General features: G+C 38.4%; 2 protein-coding genes and 1 long non-coding RNA gene across 3 annotated transcripts; all 3 read left to right on the top strand.

Annotated features, from left to right (window-relative positions):
• The first annotated feature begins 22 nt into the window (after positions 1 to 22).
• LOC127632199 (uncharacterized) lies at positions 23 to 1,836 on the top strand. Its single transcript, XR_007969062.1, has 4 exons — positions 23 to 226; positions 786 to 893; positions 1,428 to 1,494; positions 1,610 to 1,836. It is a non-coding gene; the product is annotated as an uncharacterized LOC127632199 (long non-coding RNA).
• A 2,775-nt stretch (positions 1,837 to 4,611) lies between these two features.
• LOC127632033 (uncharacterized) lies at positions 4,612 to 8,890 on the top strand. The gene is made up of 3 exons (XM_052110496.1): positions 4,612 to 4,759; positions 7,644 to 7,768; positions 8,011 to 8,890. The coding sequence occupies exons 1-3, from the start codon at positions 4,757 to 4,759 to the stop codon at positions 8,582 to 8,584; spliced, it is 702 nt and encodes a 233-aa protein (XP_051966456.1). The 5' UTR covers positions 4,612 to 4,756; the 3' UTR covers positions 8,585 to 8,890.
• Positions 8,891 to 20,450: 11,560 nt separating this feature from the next.
• LOC127632034 (uncharacterized) lies at positions 20,451 to 22,001 on the top strand. Its single transcript, XM_052110497.1, has 3 exons — positions 20,451 to 20,540; positions 20,655 to 20,779; positions 21,022 to 22,001. The coding sequence occupies exons 1-3, from the start codon at positions 20,535 to 20,537 to the stop codon at positions 21,587 to 21,589; spliced, it is 699 nt and encodes a 232-aa protein (XP_051966457.1). The 5' UTR covers positions 20,451 to 20,534; the 3' UTR covers positions 21,590 to 22,001.
• Positions 22,002 to 23,053: the final 1,052 nt, after the last annotated feature.

Genomic DNA, 23,053 nt, shown 5'->3' with positions numbered 1-23,053 from the left:
CTCATTTTTTTTATTTATTAAAGGCCCTTTTGTGAATGCCTGCCTATGCCAAATCTAAATATTAGTCAAATGTATGATTAATAATTTAGCCTTAAATAAAATTATCCAGATGATGACCTTTCACCTGACGACGACCTCATCCGACCGGGACTATTCCTCACGCCGCACGGCCGCAGCACGCGCATTTTTTAATTACCGGAAGATATCTTCAACACCGCGGCAGCTGGTAAGTGGGGATTCATTCCCAGTGAAGTGACTGTTTATTATTATTATTTTACAAGAACGATGTGAAGAGAGCATGCAGATATGTTGTATATTGCTGTGTGTAGGCTGTAGAAGTAACGTTAGCTTGCTGTTTGAGGGAGAAAAGTTTCACTCACAGTCACAGGCGTCGAGGGGGTCTTGTCTTTTTTATGCCTTTTGACTAAATTATTATTATTATTATTATTTCAGTATTTATTTAAAAAAAAATGTAGAGTGCCTTAAAATAATTATCACAACAACACTGATAAGGCTTATACTGATTTTCTCATTCTCTGAATTTATCAATATAAAACAATTCAGAACAGGATTAAAATATAAATCTTTCTACAACTGCAAAGACCACTATAGCCTGTAAACTCAATAATATCTCTGTGGAAATACATGTAAAAATATCAATGTCCATATAAAATGAATAATATACCTGACCTGACATCAAAGTGCAGTGTGAAGGAGATGTGACCCTAGTAGATTTCAGGAAAGGGTATGAAATCTCCTTTTGTGTTTGTGTGTGTGTTCTGCAGTGCAAAGATGCCTCGCAAGGAGAGGATAAAAAACAAAAAAGAAGGAGCTGCTTGAGTCAGCAAAAGGCAGTGGATCCCTATCCAGCTGGTTTATGAAGAGCACAACAGGTAAGAATAAGTTCCTTCTCAAAACTGAAGCTTGTGAAAACCAAACTTCGCAGCCTATGCAAAGAGGAGAGATTGTCTGACCTTCTTCTGTTGGCCATTGAGAAGGACATTCCAATAAATGACAATAATGTCATTAACATTTTTAGGGACATGGCCAACAGGAAATTTCTGTTATAAAAGCCTACAACAACTCATCCTCCACTTATTGGTAAGATTAATGCTACACTGTGATTTTTAGTAGGTGCCAACAGAATGAACACACACATACACATTTTAGTTTCTTTATTTATATTTTTGATTAGACATAATCAATCAAAATCCAACTACATCTCAGAGTCACAATGCAACTTGAAATCATGATCACATTATTGTGTAATGTAGACAGACAAGCACACACACCTCTGTCTATATAGATGTTTGTGTCTCACTCTCACCCCTGCCATGGCCACCATCATCCTATCCCCCATTAATGTTTTTTTTTTCTCAGATAATTTTACTTTTTTGAATCTGGTATCTTATTTTCTCTACCTGCAGCTCTTGGTGTGCAGCAGCCTCTGTGAGCATCTCCCTCTTATTTTCTTGGAGCAGTCAGCCTTGGCAGGTCAGTGAGCCAGTTCCAAACACTCTCAGCAATCTTTACATCTTGTCATGATAACATAACAATTGTTTAATCAGCTAATATATCTCCTATGTGTTTGTTGTTTTAATGTCTACAGTCTCTCAGATCAACTCTAGTATTAGCAGCAGCAACAACAACAACAGCAAAGGCAGCATACTCACTCAAGGAATTTAGTAAGATTTTACCAGAACAGGTATCGCATTAATGTAAAAAATCTGTTGTATTTGCTGTAAAATAAAATTGCTGTATTTTTTCTGTTTGCTTTGTTTTTGTTTTTATTATATTAATGGAACTCTTGTATTTTTGTAATTCAGTTTTTGCCATCAAAATAGCCACAAATGCTGACATGGCATTAAATAAAACTATACTCTACTGTATCGAAACATGGGCCACGTTGATTTTACTATAACGTTTACTATAGTTTTTACTATAACGGCTGTTCTTAATTATTCTGTATAACAGAGAACAAAAAGCCATCAGGTTGGTACAACTTAAGACACTTCAGTTTCTAATTATTCTAGACAGAAAATATTTTTTTAACTTTTAAACTTAAAATTGTCTGTTCTGTTTCTTTTCCAAAACTGCATCACAGCATTTGCTGCCGTATCAATACAGAATCATCCGTATCGATACGCGAATCAGCAAGGAATGTGTCACGATATATTACTGTATTGATATTTTGAGCACCGCGCTATTTAAAGTCTTGTTCCATGTGCCCCTTTTATACTTTGAGCACCTGCCCCTCCAAAGGTCTCTGCACGGCCCTGTGCTGAGTGTTTACATTCCTCCAAACGCGTCTGGGAACATAGCTCTGCAACAGATGGCTGATCAAATCTCAGACACAGAACAACAACACCCGGACTCAGTTATTATTATTCAGGGACTTTAACAAAACAAATCTCACACGCGATCTGCCCAAATACAGACAGCACATTACATGCCCCACCAGAGACAGGAATATATTGGATCACTGCTATACAACATTAAAGGATGCATATCGCTCTGTCCCACGTGCAGCTTTGGGACTCTCTGATCACTGTCTGGTTCATCTTCTCCCGTGCTACAGGCAGAAATTAAAAATCAACAAAGCCAGTTGTAAGGAGCTGGACTATTGAAGCAGAGCTGGAACTACAAGCCTGCTTTGACTGCACTGATTGGAGTGTTTTTGAAGCTGCAGCTACAGACCTGGACGAGCTCACAGATACGGTTACATCATACATCAGTTTCTGTGAGGAAATGTGCATCCCTACTAGGACATTTTTATCATTCAACAATGATAAACCATGGTTCACAGGAAAACTCAGACAGCTTCGTCATGCCAAAGAGGAGGCTTACAGGGGTGGGGATAGAGTCTTGTATAATCAGGCCAGGAACACACTGAATAGGGAAATCAGAGTGGCTAAAAGAAGCTACTCTGAGAAGCTGAAAAACAAGGTTTCAGCTAACGACCCTGCATCAGTGTGGAGTGGCCTGAAACAACTTACTAATTACAGAACTCCTACCCCCAACCCTGTGGCGGACCAACGACTGGCTGACGACCTGAATGTGTTCTACTGCAGATTTGAAAGGCCCAATTTCACACCCCACATGCACTCGGACCTTCATTTCACACAACCATTAACACCTCCTGCAACCCCCCTCTTCCCCCCTCCTGCTACACAACCTGCACTCAAGATCTGTGAGGACGATGTGTGCTGTGTCTTTCAGAAGCAAAGGTCAAGGAAGGCTCCAGGCCCAGATGGCATCTCACCCGCTTGCCTTCGTTCCTGTGCTAACCAACTGGCCCCCATCTTCACTCAGATCTTCAATAGATCACTGGAGCGGTGTGAAGTCCCATGCTGCTTCAAACGCTCAGTTATTATCCCTGTCCCTAAGAAACCTAAAATCACAGGACTTAATGACTACAGACCTGTTGCCCTGACATCTGTGGTCATGAAGTCATTTGAGAGACTGGTGTTGGCCCACCTGAAGGACATCACTGGACCCTTTCTGGACCCCCTTCAATTTGCTTATCAAGCAAATAGGTCTGTGGATGATGCAGTCAACATGGGATTGCATCACGTCCTGATGACATGAAGTTCATCAGTAGTGGCTCTTCCAAGAGCAATGACCAATAAATATATAGAGACAGTGCTCCGTGTCACTCACACAAACACTAATCACCATCAGGGTAACACATGAGATTTAAATAATGCAGTAAACATGAACTAAATTACATCAAATATAACATAGAACACCCCAGTGTACATCACTGATATTAAAAACAAGAAGAAACATAAATATTCCAATACAAAATAATGAAATGTAATGGGTCATGCAGGGAATTGTGGGAACGCCTGATTACTGTTTTTTTACTGTAATTTTAACAATCATTTACTGTAAACAATTGACATGTACTCTCTTATTCTTTTTGCCATTGATTATACAGGAAAATCGTTCTTTTTACATTTAAATTATTAAATTTAGATGTAAAACTACTGTATTGACTTTTCAAATATATTAAAACATTTCACTGTATATTTCACAGTTAATATTTGTTAATCAATTAACATTTTATTTCTGTAGCATTTTTACACCATTTTACTGTTAAAATTACTGACATTATTTACAGTGTAGGTTAACACAGGATGCACTCATCAGAGCACATCATTTTTCTATTTAAATAAAGTGCATTTTTCCTATTCTTATTTTCTATGTGCAGCTTATTGCAACAGTAATTCACTTCATAGTGATTGTCATTGTAATTCATAACTCGCAACTAAAACTTCACAAAACCAATAACAAGAGTTCCTTTAAATGGTGTTGGGAGATGTTTGCTGCTTCTGATAGAAGTGAATGTGTTGCCAAACCGTCCGACACAAACACTCTCACAGATGCTTCACCTATCATATCTGTGCTTTCAATATATTAGAGCAAGAGCAAACTTTTATTCGATAGGAATGGAAACTTGTGTTTAACACTGGTGTTTTACAAAGTTCACACAATTAAAAAAAAAAAGTGTTAAACAGACAGCCGGAAAATGACTAATATATGAGCTTTTATAAAAGCTATTTCCCCCATTGCTACTTTTGCATTATAGCCAATCAAAATAGAGACGTCTGTTTTCATCCCTTATTGGGTTTCAAAGGGCTGATTCAAGATCTTATATAATTCACCTCCTCTTCATTATGGTCAGTCTCACAAGATAATCAACTTCACAACATCTTTCGAGAAGCATCTTTGAAACACTTTACAAACAGCCATCATGGTAAGCAACTGGATTACATTTAGTTACTTGTTTTTTAAACAATCTTTAGTCACTCTATTCTCCAGCTGACCTGTTTATAGAAGCAGTCTCTGTGAAGCTGCTTTAAGCAACAAGTTATTCATAATTGAAAGTATTTCAACTATAGTGAAGCCACCCATTTTAAAAAACTAGTTACACAAAATTATGAAGCAGTTTTCTGTTCTGCAGATAACTGTGAACAAAATTAAAGGAAAATTATTATAATTTTTTTCTTTAAAATTTCTTTTTAAATCTTTTTTTTTTTTTTTCTCCTTCTTGGATTCTTGGACCATACAGTATGTGTAATTAGCTACAAGGTCTCCTAAAGTCCTTTGCAATGCATATCTCAAGATTGAAATAATAATTTTAATAATAGCTAAATACAAAATTGGGTCTAAGCCCCCAATGTTCTCACATCCTTCTTATGCCGCTGGTACTAACGTAGTTTGTTGGAGCCTTGTGGGTTTTTTCTTTCTTTGTCTTTTCTTGTACTGAAAATATTAAATATTGTGTTTTTCATGTGCCTTTGAGTCTTGATAAATGTCATGTTTTTTCCTCGACTGCAAGAATCTTTCGGTCATTTGTGACATTTTCAGCTGTATACAAAATCAAACAAACAAAAAAGATATCTGAGCTAATTAATTTAAAGGGACAGTTCACCCAAAAATTACAATTAAAAAAAAAACAACTCACTCTCATGTCATCCCAGATGTGTGATTTTCTTTCTTCTGCAGAACACAAATGAATATTTCAGCTCTGTAGGTCCATACAATGCAAGCGAATGGGTGCCAAAGTAATCAATATGACCCCTGTGGTTAAATGCATGTGTTCAGACATGATATGATGGGTGTGGGTGAGAAACAGATCAATATTTAAATACATTTTTTTGGTCATAAATTCTCCTCCCAACTCATTCGGGGGCGATATGCATGATGAATGTGAATCACCAAAAACAAGGAGAAAGTGTAGATTTATCAGGGAGTATAATAATAATAAATATAGCTGCAAGCAGCAATGCGGATTCCTCCTCAAAATAGCAAATCATTTAAAATTGATCAGTAGATGGTTGGGGATAAACCCTCCCAATTAAGGAATTCAAAAAAACATGTCTTTGTCTGAATCCTAAACAAAACATTTTCAATGTACAGGAAAATCCATACCGGACCTTATGGATCCTTGAGGCTTTTTTGTTCCCAATGAGAAATGAGGCATGTACACCAAGTTTCAGAAGAATTGGACAAATGGCGTGGAAATGGTATCACTTTGAAAATATTTTTTTGGGGCGTGGCCTGTAGCACCACCTATGGTCGAATGTGGGCCATTCTTGGTTTGTGGGTTCCTGTTGGCCTGTAGTATCAATGTACAAAATTAGAAAATATTTGACCAGAAAATGGGAATTTTGGAGTGGCCTGTAGCGCCCCCTAGGGGAGAATGTGGGCCATTCTTGGTTTGTGGGTTCCTTTTGGCCTGTAGAATCAATGTACCAAATTAGAAAATGTTTGACCAGAAAATGGGACTTTTGGGAATTACCTGTAGCGCCCCCTAATGGCGAATGTTGGCCATTCTTGGTTTGTGGGTTCCTGTTGGCCTGTAGTACCATTGTACCAAATTAGAACATTTTAGACCAGAAAATGGGAATTTCGGCATGGCCTGTAACGCCCCCTAGGGGTGAATGTTGGCCATTCTTGGTTTGTGGGTTCCTGTTGGCCTGTAGTATCAATGTACTAAATTAGAACATTTTTGACCAGAAAACGGGAATTTTGGCGTGGCCTTTAAGCCCCCTAGTGGCTGAATGTCGGCCATTCTTGGTTTGTGGGTTCCTGTTGGCCTGTAGTACCATTGTACCAAATTAGAACATTTTAGACCAGAAAATGGGAATTTCGGCATGGCCTGTAGCGCCCTAGGGGCGAATGTTAGCCATTCTTTGCTAGTACTTCAGAGTGATGTCATCTTGAAGCATGTTAGGTTTGAAAAACCATCAGTCAAAATTACATTTGATTTATTGACACGTATATATTGTTAAAATTTGGACATTTACATAAACACGCCCCTTTCAGCCATTTTGTATCGTATTCATTTTTCCTAAGTAACGTTTTCAAAGACTTCAATTCTACACATGTGTACCAAATTTCAAGTCAATTGGAGCTACGGTTCAGGAGAAGAAGAGTTTTGTAGGTTTTCGCAAATTTTCAACGTACGGAAAAATCCATCATGGCGGAAGTTATGGGTTCTTGAGGCTTTTTGTTCCCCATGAGAAATAAGGCATGTACACCAAGTTTCAGGAGATTTGGACAAATGGCGTGGAAATGGTATCACTTTGAAAATATTTTTTTTGGGCGTGGCCTGTAGCGCCACCTATGGGCGAATGTTGACCATTCTTGGTTTGGGGGTACCAGTTGGCATGGACTATCAATGTGCCAATTTAGAAAACTTTTGACCAGTGACTTTTGAGCTATTTGGGCTCAAGGAGAAGAAGAATAATAATAATAATAATAATAATAATAATAATAATAATAATAAAACCATCAATTACAATAGATTCCCTCCTACGGAGGAATCTAAAAATGACTTAAATATTGATCTGTTTCTCCCCCACACCCATCATATCATGTCTGAACACATGCATTTAACCACTGGAGTCATATGGATTACTTTGGCACCCATTCACTTGCATTTTGGGGATCAACAGAGCTGAAATATTCATTTGTGTTCTGCAGAAGAAAGAAAATCACACATCTTGGATGGCATGAGGGTGAGTAAATGATGAGAGAATTGTCAGTTTTGGGTGAACTGTCCCTTAAAGTGTTTCAAACAAACTATTTAGTGTATTTGGGACTGTTGGTGATTTAGCATTTTGTCTCTTCAGGTTTTCACACTGTTGCAGAGGGCAATTCTTGTTCACTTTCTGCTTCCTCTTTGTACTGAAAGTGTGAAGGGCGAGATTGTGAATATTGACACTCTTGGCCGCATTAAAACTTTTCTTCATGAGAAGTAGGTTTTCTTACTTTTGTATATATATATTCATTTTAAATGATCTTTCATCGTTGTAGATGTTAGTTCGATAAATGTTCTGTTTGTGCAATTTATTTGAGCTGCTACATTAAAATCAGTACAAGAACTAAACACAGGCAAACTGTACATACACCTACAGTATAAATAATTTCACAGCATTTGTGTGTTTGATTCATTATTTTTGCATGTAATCATTGATGATAATTCATATTTTTGTCCAGTTATGAAATAGGCCAGTATGCAGCAGCCATCAATGTCCCAAAGGAGCAGTGTCAGGTGAATTTCAGTCCCTCAACCGACACGTTTCTGAAAGATGACAAAGGAGAAAATGTGAAAAACATTATAAAAGGTGATGAATATCCTGTCTACAAAGGCGAAGAGCTCATTGCTGCAGGGGTTCAGAAGAATCCAAATCCTGCTCATTCAGAATTTCTGCTTTTGAATCCTCCAGATGATAATACTGAATCCCCTTTGACATATTTGATGAATAAGGGAAGGGACAGATGTGTTGTTTTCTACACCTTAAACTCTCCCTGTATTCAAACCTGTCTCAGAGGAAAGTATAACATTATACCAGGTGTTAATAAATTAAAAAGGTACAAGGGAATGAAAGCCTTTGTTTTCTCAAATATCTGGACAAATGACCAGGGCCAGGACAAAAAAGAGGTCCTGAAAGAAAAACTGAAGCTGATTGCAGATAGAGTTCCACTTTTCCGCTGCAAGGTCAACAACCCTTGTGTGCTTTGTGGAAAACCAGGGTCAAAGGAAATAAATGAGATGTGCTTGAATCCTTAAACCAAAGTTTAGTTCAACCTCGCTCTGTCAGTCATGTTGAAATGTTTTCCAGCAATTCTTCTTTAGTTTGGCAAATGTGTTAATGAAGCTTCAAGAGAGCAAACATACACGTGTTGTATTTCATTTCTTTAATTCTTTTCTTATAAATGTCTTATATATTTACTCATTTCTTTATGTATCATTTAATATACTCATCACTTTTCATTCTCATAACTTTAATAAAAATTTTATATTAATGTCCTCTTTAATCTTACGCTGTGTGCTGTATTGTGTTCACAATTAAATAAAGAGAGGTCTTCCACATCATGGGACGATGTTGTGAATAATTAATTTTCCTTTGTCTTTGCTTGGTATAATAACATTTGTTGAACTTGTGCTGGTCAGATGAAGTCAGACTGAGCATCAAGGCTGTAACCACATTATACTTTGAGGGGGACAACCATCATAGTGTTTGTCTTGTACTGTGTGAACTTTAAAAATACATGCATCTTTTAAAACCAAACATTATAACATTTTGTGCCTTTATGGCATTTCAAGCCTTTATTCAGAAAATGAGTGCATTCAGTGCCTTTACTATATTAAAGGACCAAAGAGGACTATTATATCTGGGACCTCAGCCCCAAAAATGGTTTGAATTGTGACTAATTACCATCTCTGATCACAGTGAGAGTTGGGGGAGATAAAAAGACGGCCAGTTCACAGAAGAGAGAGACAGACAGACCAGAATCTTCGTGTCGGTCCCATGAGAGAAAGAGCCTTGCGTTGTGTGATGCTGAAAAGCCGTCTTGTGTTTTGAGTGAAGCTGTACAGCGATTGCTTATTTGTTAATAAAACGGACTCGCGTTAACTGTGGAAACTGGTTCCCACTTCCTCCACCTGCCCAACCCAAACCTTTGTTCCACTCACCATTTGTGACTAGCTCAAGTTATATGTATCTGTTGAATGAGATCTCCGTTCCCCACACAAAGCTTTCACATACACTCACCTAAAGGATTATTAGGAACACCATACTAATACTGTGTTTGACCCTGTTTCGCCTTCAGAACTGCCTTAATTCTACGTGGCATTGATTCAACAAGGTGCTGAAAGCATTCTTTAGAAATGTTGGCCCATATTGATAGGATAGCATCTTGCAGTTGATGGAGATTTGTGGGATGCACATCCAGGGCACGAAGCTCCCGTTCCACCACATCCCAAAGATGCTCTATTGGGTTGAGATCTGGTGACTGTGGGGGCCATTTTAGTACAGTGAACTCATTGTCATGTTCAAGAAACCAATTTGAAATGATTCGAGCTTTGTGACATGGTGCATTATCCTGCTGGAAGTAGCCATCAGAGGATGGGTACATGGTGGGGTCTTCTGCTGTTGTAGCCCATCCGCCTCAAGGTTGTGCGTGTTGTGGCTTCACAAATGCTTTGCTGCATACCTCGGTTGTAATCGGTGGTTATTTCAGTCAAAGTTGCTCTTCTATCAGCTTGAATCAGTCGGCCCATTCTCCTCTGACCTCTAGCATCAACAAGGCATTTTCGCCCACAGGACTGCCGCATACTGGATGTTTTTCCCTTTTCACACCATTCTTTGTAAACCCTAGAAATGGTTGTGCGTGAAAATCCCAGTAACTGAGCAGATTGTGAAATACTCAGACCGGCCCGTCTGGCACCAACAACCATGCCATGCTCAGAATTGCTTAAATCACCTTTCTTTCCCATTCTGACATTCAGTTTGGAGTTCAGGAGATTGTCTTGACCAGGACCACACCCCTAAATGCATTGAAGCAACTGCCATGTGATTGGTTGATTAGATAATTGCATTAATGAGAAATTGAACAGGTGTTCCTAATAATCCTTTAGGTGAGTGTACTTTGAAATACTTTTACAGTGCTTTTTGTCAATGTATTGAAAATAAGATAATATAATTTAATATTTGTGGAAGTAATTACTCATCCTCTGAGTGACATCATTAATGACATCTTAACCGATGTGGTTTGAACGATAAATGCGTGACATAGTTATTACGGTTTCGGGACACAGTCGTGACTAGCTAGTTCATTTCTTCAACGATGCATCATTGGACTGTGGTGGTTACACAGTGTTACATTGTTGTATGGGAAACACACCCCTACATGGGAATTGCATGTTGGTTTAGCTGGTCTTTTCAGCAGGGTTAGCATTTTATTTTTAAATGGTGTAGAATCTAGATCAAAATCTTAGTGTTTATTTAATGATCATCATTACCACCCCATCCTGCACTCAACTTATAATCTTTACATCAGAGATCTGTGATATCAAGAGACATTGGCTATTGTGTGTCTTGTGAAATTATTGATTTTCTATAAACATTTTTTTAAATTAGTTAATAAATGGAAAATAATAAAAAAAGTTTTTTTTTTAATGGTTTCAGTTTTTTTTAAATATAAATTTACAAGTCTTTAATAAAGATTATGACAATATTGTGAATGTATATCAGCTGGCTATCATAAATTATGTAAACACAGTAAAAAGCAAAAACAAAACACTATCTATGCTAAAGAGTGGAATACATTAAATGTGCAAATCTAATAGAGTCATCGGGGGCTGAGCACCCCTAAGATCGAAATCCTAGAACCGCCCGTTTCTGTCTGAGGATTCTGTTAAGACAGCTGAATATTATTTAACTTTCTAAACAGAAAACATCTGAAATTCCCTTCCTTTCCATTTCCAAGATGCATTTGGAAGTTGGGCACAAAGAGACTCTCAAATACTGCCAAAAATCAATGAAAGCATGCATGATTACGCAAGTATATTCCATTAGTCTTTATGACGAGGAGGAGCTGGTACAGGGGGCTGAAAGAGAATAAATAGCATCTACTTCACCTTCCTCTCTCCACTTTTGCCTCTGAGAATCACAACAGCATCTTTGAACCTTCAGATTTTATACAAGAATCCAAGGTATGTAATATTCATGTATACATTTAATACTTAATATTTATTACTAACTATCAGTGCTGGAAATTGCAGCAATATAATGTTGATGGAAAGAGTGGGACATTTTGTTTTGATTTTTGTCACATCGGACAGTTCTGTTCTGAATATCTCCATTTATATATCTCTCTATGTATGTAATGAATAAATAAAAATACTGATAAGTTGTGTTCTCTAAATTGTAGGTGCCAGGAAGACAAGCAATTCTTGGGTTTCAGTCACGTGATTGTGATGACGCACGAAGGCGTGGCGATTTCAGATGGAGGGCAGGAAGTAAACATGGAGAATACGTCTATGGAGGAAACCGTTGCGGAGAGTCCGTATTGTACGAATTTAGAACCAGTTTCAAGAAATAGATACAAGGAGTTAGTAAACGCATATGTTGGACGTGACCCGTTCCTCATGAAGATGAGTGAGTTTTCGGTCGAACTTGAAGATTTGCCGACAGTGGAGGCTGTTGACATCACCAACTATCTGGTCCTTCAGACATCGTACTACACCAGACAGCAAATGAAGGCATATAAAAGTCTGGAGGCGTACAACTTTTTTGTCAGCGGGTGGGTCCACAACCTCGGTACCAAACGGCTCCACGATGATCATCGTTTGGTCTTCGCTAGGGTGAGTGTTTGTTCTTATATTGTTTTATGTGTTAAGATGCTAGCAGTAACGGATAATGTCAATAAACATGCAACACATCTTAACGATGACGTTAGACTGACAATCGTTTATGTTTCAAGGTAAACCACTCTCAGAGATCAGGCGAAACATCTCTGAAGACCTGGATTATTGCGAAGGAGGATGGAGAAGTCATTGCAGCTCATTGCAATTGCATGGCAGGGTAAGTAATTTATGTAGGCTAGGATGTTTAACGTTACCATATATCTTTCTCTCTCTCTCACACACACACACACACACTGCTAGCATACTGGAGAGAGCTTTAAAGGGGTCATGAACTGGATTGTTTTATTATTTTATAATGTTGCCTGGGGTTATAATGATAGTATCGTTTTTACATCAAATATTGTCATAATTTGGAAATAACATGCATTTTTCCTAGCCGGATTTTAGCCTCTGATTTGAACGCTCTGGGCTATATCGCACATCATCAAAATGGGCTGATATAGATTGCACTTTTCCCCTGGTGTAGATTGCATTTGAGGTAAAAATAAATAAAAATAATCATATTGTATTCTATTCACAGACTATCAGAATCGTGTTCTCATGTAGGGGCAGTTCTTTTTCCATTGAAGTTGGGGTAAAGATGCGAGATACAGCTTCCTGCACAACAGAGCAGTGCAAGTGGCTGATGCCATCACATGTAAAAAAGGCAAGGTGACACTGTATTTTTTTGGACACTGTGTAACTGTAGGCTAAATTATGATGTTAAATTAATGTTTATATTGTGCCCCTTTGGTTACGTCTTTGCTCTGGTTAATTCATCAGGCAGATTGCTTGTCTTCGTCTACATTTCATCTTCTTTTAGGGGATTTTCATTATATTCCATCATACATAATGTTGGGGATTATTAAATTATTTCTATTCTATATTCTGCCTTAATATGTGTAGCTTGTGACAATGTGGTCAGTCACAATTTCCCTGTTGGACAAAGAGAAGCTAAGACAGCAAAGACCCACATAAACACAGTTTGGCATCTCAATCCTGTGATGATAGCCTTACCTGTTTTGCTCACAGCCATAGGATAAACGCCAGATTTATACTGCATATAGATATGTTATGGTTATGGACCACAGAAATGTGGACTTAATGATCTTCTTTGTGTTAACTTATTTTCAGATTCCTGCTGCTCCAGTAGCTCTGATCGACTTCTCCTCTGCTAAAGCCAAAAAAAAAAAAGCTTGACCGTTCTATTGATGGCAGGACAACAGAAAACCAGGTTGGGAAATCACTTTCATGCCCAAGAGTGAAGAGAGGGTCAGAAACATATGCTAGTTTTTTGAGACTTTAAGCAAAAACTGTCCAAGGAGTGCAGCACTGATGGCTAGGAGCCTTACTACAAAGAATTCATCCCCAAATCTAGTATGCTTCCTAAAACTGTTCTTGAATACAGAACACCAGAGACTATGCAGCTACCCCCCAAAGAGCTTGGAGAGCTATGCCAGGTATTCCAGCTAGAAGAGCTCATCATGTCCCAGGTCCAGGCTGTAGAGAGGGCAACTCGAAGTCAGAGTGCAAACAGGATTTTGTTTAGGCAAAGAGCTGGACGCATAACTGCTTCCAAGCTGAAACAAGCTATTAAGACCAACCCCCAGCAACCATCCAAGAGCTTGATCAAGGCCATATGCTACCCAGAGGCATATAGGTTCACCACAGCCGCTACAAGGTATTTAGGGTTTGAATTAGGGTAAGGCAGAGGCAAGGCCAGTTTTGTAAACAGTGTTTATGTCCAGAAAAAGAAACACTGACAACAGAGGGTATAATTTGGATAAAAAAAGAAGCTTCTCTATTAAGTAAATGTATCTTACTGGTGGAATATTAAATGAAATTTATAGTAACACATTGCTTTGGTGCGCGTTAGTTATTAGTTATAGGGTTATAAGACTATGGTTATGCAGGAGTAGAACTAAGTATAGGGGTTACGGTAATGGCATTTAAATCACTGAACTGGCTCTACACATCCAATACTAAGTAATCATTTCCTTTTCATGTTTTGCATGTGTACCGTGTACAGTTATGGATGCAAACATGAAGCACAAGCCAGAGGAGTCTATGAGAAGCTGATGGGTCGGGAGCATGCAGGCTTCTCCTGTATGGACAGTGGTCTCTGGCTGAACCCCAAGTGGCCATACATGGGGTCCTCCCTGATGGGATTGTTGCTTGTGACTGTCACGGAACTGGCATCTGCGAGATTAAGGTAATATTACAGTCTCTGTTGTAGTAAAGTCCCTAAATCTCGAGTCTGAGTCGTGTCTCTAGTCCTAAACTGAGCAAAAGGCAGACAATATATTTGTTAATCTATTGTTCACGTGTCCTTCTCTCTGTGATTTTAGTGTCCACACTCTCACCAAGATGAAGCCAATCTGCGCTTGTGTGCTGGGGAAAAGGGCTTCTGCCTCATCAATGATGGGGATAATGTCATGCTGGACCGGACTCATGACTACTACTACCAAAGTTCAGGGACAGCTTCACATTGTAGACGCTGAGTACTGTGATTTTGTTGTGTGGAACCACAATGACATTTTTGTTGAAAGGATTTTGCCCGATCTTGAACTTTGGGATGATGTTATCCCTAAAGTTGAGTGCTTTTTAGAAACGGTATACTTCCAGAAATACTGGGACAGCAAGTTACAAACTCACATGTGTAATGTAATGAAAGGATCCAGGCACTCTTGAAAGTGGGCTGTGTGATATTGCTGTTATATCAATACGGTTGTATGAGACAAGATTACATTTTGACTATTGTTATGAGTGTGGTCTTTGTGAGTTCTGGCTGTTGTATAATTTAAATGAAAAGATTAAATGCCATTGAGAAGACGGAATTATACATGGTGGTTTATTTACAAGATTAGATTTGTCAACAATTGTTATAATAACAAGAACATGGTGTGCAATAACAGATTAGAATCCATTTCATTACATATAATACATATAGCCAGTACAATTGGACTAGTGGATAAAAGTATTACACCTGTTGAAAACATATTAACAGACTGATATGTGTCGGGGCTCAGGTACTACTACTCCCTGTCCTCTTACTTATCATCGTCAGAGCCAAGAAGCAGGGATCAGGTATTGGACACTACATGTGTGAGGTCTCAGGTACTGGACTGACTGATTATTATCCCTATCCCTCCCTCCTCCTTACTCCAATGGGACAATAGACTCCGAAAGATTAGACAAGACACAGCAAATAACCCCAATCTTGTCAATCAATGCTAGTGCCTCACCTTGTTTTGTTGCCATGTGCTCTATGGGCATAGCCCTGCTTTGCAGAATCTGATATTTTCTTCTGACTAAACCGATAACTCTCTCAACATGAATACGCAAATTCGCTATTTTTCTTGTGTCTGCCACCTCATACGCTGACAGCTGTTTTCTCCCCTTGGTAAATGCAGGTATCTGTAGTGAAGCACAGTAAAATCCCACACTATCACCAATATTGAACCCACGGTCTGCTAGGACAATATCTCCAGGTAACAGGTTTTTAGGAGGCCACTCTCTATTGTGATCTGTTTATCGCTGACTCTCCCTCCCCAGGCACAAGATATGTAAGTGACATAGCCTTGGGGTGCAACAATCAGAAATTTTACAGTATGGTGATGCTTGTAGTTTGACCACGTTTGTGCTTGGGCTAGTAAATTAGAGGGCTTCTCAATAAAAACTTCGAAACAGTCAACTATCACAGCAACTTTACATCCAAATGCCTGTCTGAATCCCATTGGCATTGTAGCTTGAAGAACATGTCGCTCTGGCCACTCAATTTGAAATTCCAACCTTTCATGAAGTATGTCAATTACTTTATGCCAAACTCTAGAAGCAGTTGGCAGAGAGATCTTGAACCTGAAAGCTAAATCTTTCAGCGGGAGATTTAGTCTCAGCTTCATCAAAACTAAAATGAACTGTTCAAATTTAGACAGCACAGACATAGGACCACAGCTGATGTAGGGTTTGCACAGCTCAAAAATCTGAATTAAAACTAAGAAGTTCGGGAGCCCGTGTAGAACATTGTCTTGTCTTCGTTTTTTCAAAGGACTCCTTGTTGAACTGTGTGTCCAGTGCTTTGGCTCGAAGATCTCCCAGCTCTGTTGTGTTTTGTCTCAGAACATCCTCCATCTTCTCAATGTCATCCATTGTTAGCTCAGTCTGGCATCCGGCATCTACATAGCCTGCAACATATCAGTGGGGAGCATAATTAGTTAATTCATGAATATGAATTATGTGAATTGTTGTTAAGTTATCTTTTTGTCAACCTTTTTTACAAACATGCAAGTTCTCTGGTCCAATTATACAGAGTGATTTTAGTTAATATGAATTATGTGAATTGTTGTGAAGTAATCTTTTTTACAAACGTACAAGTTTTCTGGTCAACATTTGTAACAATTAATAATTATTAATAACCATGAATAATAATGCTGGTTACACATCTTAGTACAATAATTTACCTTTACCATTTAATGTCCCATTCCCACTGATCCCCTCTGATTGTGGGTTGTTGTCAGCTGGCTGCTTCGGTTCTGAGCTTTCGGCTGTCTGCGTCAGATCCGGGCTCTCATCTGTCTGTTGGAGATCCAACATAGCATCTGCACATTCCGACCGTCTTTGTTGGTCTTCCTTGATCTTCATCCTTTCCTCTCGTTTAAGAGAAGCCTCTGATTTGGGCTTAGTTTTTGGTAACCTAGGTTGACCGTCGGAGCCCAATCTACCGACTCAACGTCACCCAAAGCTTAGGGCAACCTAAAAAGCCCCAATGAAGTCCATATTAGACTACCGTAACTTAAGCATTACTAAGTAAATGAGCATTTAATGACAACCTAATGCTATATAAACAGAGACACAAAAAACACGTTGGCTAGCTAACATACCTCCGACGAAGTGGTCGCTGCAGACACGGGCATTAACAGACTCTGCTCCTCCCGACCGCAGACGTACGTTAAAAATCCACTTTTTACGGCGTTGTTCTGTGAGCTTTTTACATTTCTCACCTTTATGAGTGACAATCTTCGGTACTCTATAAAAACCCTTTCCCTTTTTTCGATTAGAACGATTGGAGCAGCCGTAAACTACACAAAACATTGGCATTTTGCCAGACGGCAGATCCTCAGCTATTTCACTTCCTGCCCTCCATCTGAATTTCGCGCTCTCGCGATGCAGCAGCGTGACGTCACGTGAAAACAACCTATTGGGTTGGAGCAGAGTTTGACCAACAGGTAAGTTCTCTCTCAGTCTTAGATTCACTGTGTATTTTGGTCAGACTGGTCATGTTCCAGGACTCATTTTTGGCACACTAAATTCTGCATTCAAGGAATTCAGGAAACAATTTTCTTTTCTTCTCTTCTGGAAAAATGCACCAGGTTGCAAATATGCAGCACAGGGACTGATCTGAATATGTGCAATGGTTATAGATCACTTTGAAAGGAAGAGGGAGGAATGATACTGTAAAATGTTGCGGTGTTGTTTTGGGATTTATATGCTATAGAAGACTCCGATGTTTTTAGCAATGGTGGAGTACGCAGGTTTTTAGAATTACTGTGGAGTGGTGAATTGGTTAAATGGGGAGGTAAAAGGCAAGAGAGCTATCTTGTACCAAACAGTAAAGCAAATTCACTTCCACAGGCACTGATTCCCAAGTTCAGAGCTCTTGAACAAGACAAATAAACCTGACCTATCAAAAGGTACATTTTGAAACTGCTGAATGATCCTCAGTTATTGGCAAGTTGTATATTTGTCTGGTGCTACTGATATGAAGAAAAAATAAAAAACTGTGACAATATGATTGATTTTTGTGTTGATCTCATACAGACTGTTCAATCTAATTCTCTATAGACAGCAGAGACTTTGGGAGAGTCAGAGGAAAAAGACCCAATAGGAGAATCCTTATCAGGTAGTACAAACACCAGCGGATCCACACAAATCACATCTGTGACAACGCCGGAAACATCAGTACTCAAAAATTGTTTTTATGTACAGTTGGAATTTGACAAATTGATTTTCTCTTTGAAATACATTTCCTAGGATTGTATTGGCAATGTTTTGTTTTGGACTTGCATTGATGAGCTTTTTCTGTGTGTTGACACCAACCGATTGTCTTCATGAAAGTTATTTTAAACCGTCATTAAGTTTTGTTGTCTTGTCAATGTCCCATGGATTTTCTTCTGCAATCAATCAAGCAGATTGTTGGGTTTGTGGTTTTATTTCAGTTAGTACTCCCGCATACAACTACGTTACTGTTCCTTTTACTGTGAGAGATTATCTTACTGTTTGGAATATTACAAAGTCTGCATTTCCCCAGTCTAATGCAAAGATTCTCTGTAAATCAGTTTCTGGAAAGAATGAAGCCACCACACTGGCCTATGCAACAAATGGTTTGTTGTGTTTTGAAAGCAACAGCACTGCGCTTCACTTGAGCAAGAGTGTTTGTAACTTTGATTTGTCACACTTGAATGATTTTATTGCAACGATTACTACTAATGACACTAATGCTTTTTCACCACACATTCGTAACATAACCCAACATACTGCAAACAAAACAATGTTTAATTGTGGGGAAAATGCAGATCATCATTTACCTGCCAATTGGTCAGGATTGTGCTATTTTGCTTATGTTGAACCCGCATTGCGATCAGCCCCAAGCCCAGTTCATAATAATATCACAAGTGAAAACACTGATTCTACACAAACATTCTTTACCGTATTGTTCCCTAATTATAGAAAAACAGGAGCATTAGACAAAATTTGCAAAGTTATTTTCACAGTGGATCAAATTGTCAGTAGTACATCTCGGTCACTCCGTCACTTAAACAGTGAATGTGCCAGCGTTGGAAAAATTCCTTTTCAAAATGGAACGACCAAAGACCTTCCTGTGGCTGGACAAGGAAGAATTTATTCTGAAAATGGTGAAAGATGTTGTAGCTTTGTTCCAGAGGTATTGCCTGAAGTATCTGCAATTTTGGGGATAAAATTTTTCACTATTGAAATGAACAACAATCAATATGCAGGCCTAAATCCAGGGTTAATCGCCTTTATTGTCATTGTCATCATCTTGGTCCTTCTCATCCCATTTTGTGTGAGATTCCGTCATAAAATTTGTAAAAATGTTAGAAAGCAAAACAGAAAGATTGTTTTCATTCAGAAAGGGGTTTACAGATAAATCGTTGATTTTTTTTACATTTGCACAATTAATTGATGTGTTCATTACACATACTTGTACTGTATGTATTAATTGCAATCAAAGGGATTGGTGGGGGTTGAAGGAGTGTGGATTGTTGGTATCCATTTGATGACTATGTCTGAACCTATTCATTTTGTTAATTACTTCTCATGTAACCTAATGTTTGTGATGTTTATCAAGAAAGTATATACTGAACTTATTGAATAATCTGTTTGATAGCAAACAATATATTTATTTAGGTTTTGCTGTGTGTGTAAGATTCCAAACATTCATATTAAAGTACACCATTAAAACATTTGTCCAGTATCTTGTTGAAAGCTATATTCTACAGTGAAACTAATATAAAGGATCCAATAGCTTGGCTGATAGTTAAGTTCTAGGAACAACAAAAGGATGCTGAAACAGGAACCTGTTTAACTTGTGTATATCATCGTGCATACTGCTAAAGAGACACAACAATTATCAGAGCAAATTAACTTTGGTTTAGTCTAAGTTTTATGATCAGGTCAAAAAAAGCCACATTTTGGAGGGTAAGAAGCAGATTTGCTCCAGATTATTCAGGTTGCCATGCAGTCATCTGGCTTTGAGCTTTTGAAAAACAGGGAATACCATTAAACACATATATGTATAATTTTATGAATAATTAATAGATGTTTAATGTTTCAAGAGTTTTGTTGCTTCTGTTCAAAAGGATTGTCAAAACTGGCCTAGTTTTGGCCCTGGTCAACCCATTTATGTGTTTATCTAAAATAATCCATATGACTCCTGTGGTTAAATGCATGTGTTCAGACATGATATGATGGGTGTGGGGGAGAAACAGATCAATATTTAAATACATTTTTTTGGTCATAAATTCTCCTCCCAACTCATTCGGGGGCGATATGCATGATGAATGTGAATCACCAAAAACAAGGAGAAAGTGTAGATTGATCAGGGAGTATAATGTATAATAATAATAAAAATGACTTAAATATTGATCTGTTTCTCACCCACACCCATCATATCATGTCTGAACACATGGATTTAACCACTGGAGTCATATGGATTACTTTGGCACCCATTCACTTGCATTGTGGGGACCTACAGAGCTGAAATATTCATTTGTGTTCTGCAGAAGAAAGAAAATCACACATCTTGGATGGCATGAGGGTGAGTAAATGATGAGAGAATTGTCAGTTTTGGGTGAACTGTCCCTTAAAGTGTTTCAAACCAACTATTTAGTGTATTTGGGACTGTTGGTGATTTTGCATTTTGTCTCTTCAGGTTTTCACACTGTTGCAGAGGGCAATTCTTGTTCTCTTTCTGCTTCCTCTTTGTACTGAAAGTGTGAAGGGCGAGACTGTGAATATTGACACTCTTGGCCGCATTAAAACTTTTCTTCATGAGAAGTAGGTTTTCTTACTTTTGTATATATATATTCATTTTAAATGACCTTTCATCGTTGTAGATGTTAGTTCGATAAATGTTCTGTTTGTGCAATTTATTTGAGCTGCTACATTAAAATCAGTACAAGAACTAAACACAGGCAAACTGTACATACACCTACAGTATAAATAATTTCACAGCATTTGTGTGTTTGATTCATTATTTTTGCATGTAATCATTGGTGATAATTCATATTTTTGTAAAGTTATGAAATAGGCCAGTATGCAGCAGCCATCAATGTCCCAAAGGAGCAGTGTCAGGTGAATTTCAGTCCCTCAACCGACACGTTTCTGAAAGATGACAAAGGAGAAAATGTGAAAAACATTATAAAAGGTGATGAATATCCTGTCTACAAAGGCGAAGAGCTCATTGCTGCAGGGGTTCAGAATAATCCAAATCCTGCTCATTCAGAATTTCTGCTTTTGAATCCTCCAGATGATAATACTGAATCCCCTTTGAAATATTTGATGAATAAGGGAACGGACAGATGTGTTGTTTTCTACACCTTAAACTCTCCCTGTATTCAAACCTGTCTCAGAGGAAAGTATAACATTATACCAGGTGTTAATAAATTAAAAAGGTACAAGGGAATGAAAGCCTTTGTTTTCACAAATATCTGGACAAATGACCAGGGCAGAACAGAGGTCCTGAGAGAAAAACTGAAGCTGATTGCTGATAGAGTTCCACTTTACCGCTGCAAGGTCAACAACCCTTGTGTGCTTTGTGGAGAACCAGGGTCAACAGAAATAGATGAGATGTGCTTGAATACTTAAACCAAAGTTTAGTTCTACCTTGCTCTGTCAGTCACGTTGAAATGTTTTCCAGCAATTCTTCTTTAGTTTGGCTAATGTGTTAATGAAGCTTCAAGAGAGCAAACACACACCTGTGTTGCATTTTATTTCTTTAATTATTTTCTTATAAATGTCTTATATATTTACTAATTTCTTTATGTATCATTTTATATACTCATCACTTTTCATTCTCATAACTTTAATAATAATTTTATATAAATGTCCTGATTAATCTTATGCTGTGTGCTGTAATGTGTTCACAATTAAATAAAGAGAGGTCTTCCACATCATGGGACGATGTTGTGAATAATTCATTTTCCTTTGTCTTTGCTTAATAATAACATTTGTTGAACTTGTGCTGGTCAGATGAAGTCAGACTGAGCATCAAGGCTGTAACCACATTATACTTTGAGGGGGACAACCATCATAGTGTTTGTCTTGTGCTGTGTGAACTTTAAAAATACATGCATCTTTTAAAACCAAACATTATAACATTTTGTGCCTTTATCGCATTTCAAGACTTTATTCAGAAAATGAGTGCATTCAGTGCCTTTACTATATTAAAGGACCAAAGAGGACTATTATATCTGGGACCTCAGCCCCAAAAATGGTTTGAATTGTGACTAATTACCATCTCTGATCACAGTGAGAGTTGGGGAGATAAAAAGATTGCCAGTTCACAGAAGAGAGAGACAGACAGACCAGAATCTTCGTGTCGGTCCCATGAGAGAAAGAGCCTTGTGTTGTGTGATGCTGAAAAGCCGTCTTGTGTTTTGAGTGAAGCTGTACAGCGATTGCTTATTTGTTAATAAAACGGACTCGCGTTAACTGTGGAAACTGGTTCCCACTTCCTCCACCTGCCCAACCCAAACCTTTGTTCCACTCACCATTTGTGACTAGCTCAAGTTATATGTATCTGTTGAATGAGATCTCCGTTCCCCACACAAAGCTTTCACATACACTCACCTAAAGGATTATTAGGAACACCATACTAATACTGTGTTTGACCCTGTTTCGCCTTCAGAACTGCCTTAATTCTACGTGGCATTGATTCAACAAGGTGCTGAAAGCATTCTTTAGAAATGTTGGCCCATATTGATAGGATAGCATCTTGCAGTTGATGCAGATTTGTGGGATGCACATCCAGGGCACGAAGCTCCCGTTCCACCACATCCCAAAGATGCTCTATTGGGTTGAGATCTGGTGACTGTGGGGGCCATTTTAGTACAGTGAACTCATTGTCATGTTCAAGAAACCAATTTGAAATGATTCGAGCTTTGTGACATGGTGCATTATCCTGCTGGAAGTAGCCATCAGAGGATGGGTACATGGTGGGGTCTTCTGCTGTTGTAGCCCATCCGCCTCAAGGTTGTGCGTGTTGTGGCTTCACAAATGCTTTGCTGCATACCTCGGTTGTAACGAGTGGTTATTTCAGTCAAAGTTGCT

The sequence above is a fragment of the Xyrauchen texanus genome, chromosome 38 (genome assembly GCF_025860055.1).
Source record: "Xyrauchen texanus isolate HMW12.3.18 chromosome 38, RBS_HiC_50CHRs, whole genome shotgun sequence".
NCBI classification, from domain to species: Eukaryota; Metazoa; Chordata; class Actinopteri; order Cypriniformes; family Catostomidae; genus Xyrauchen; species Xyrauchen texanus.
The sequence above is the reverse complement of the archived record's forward strand: the minus strand, read 5'-3'. Positions and strand labels throughout refer to the sequence as shown.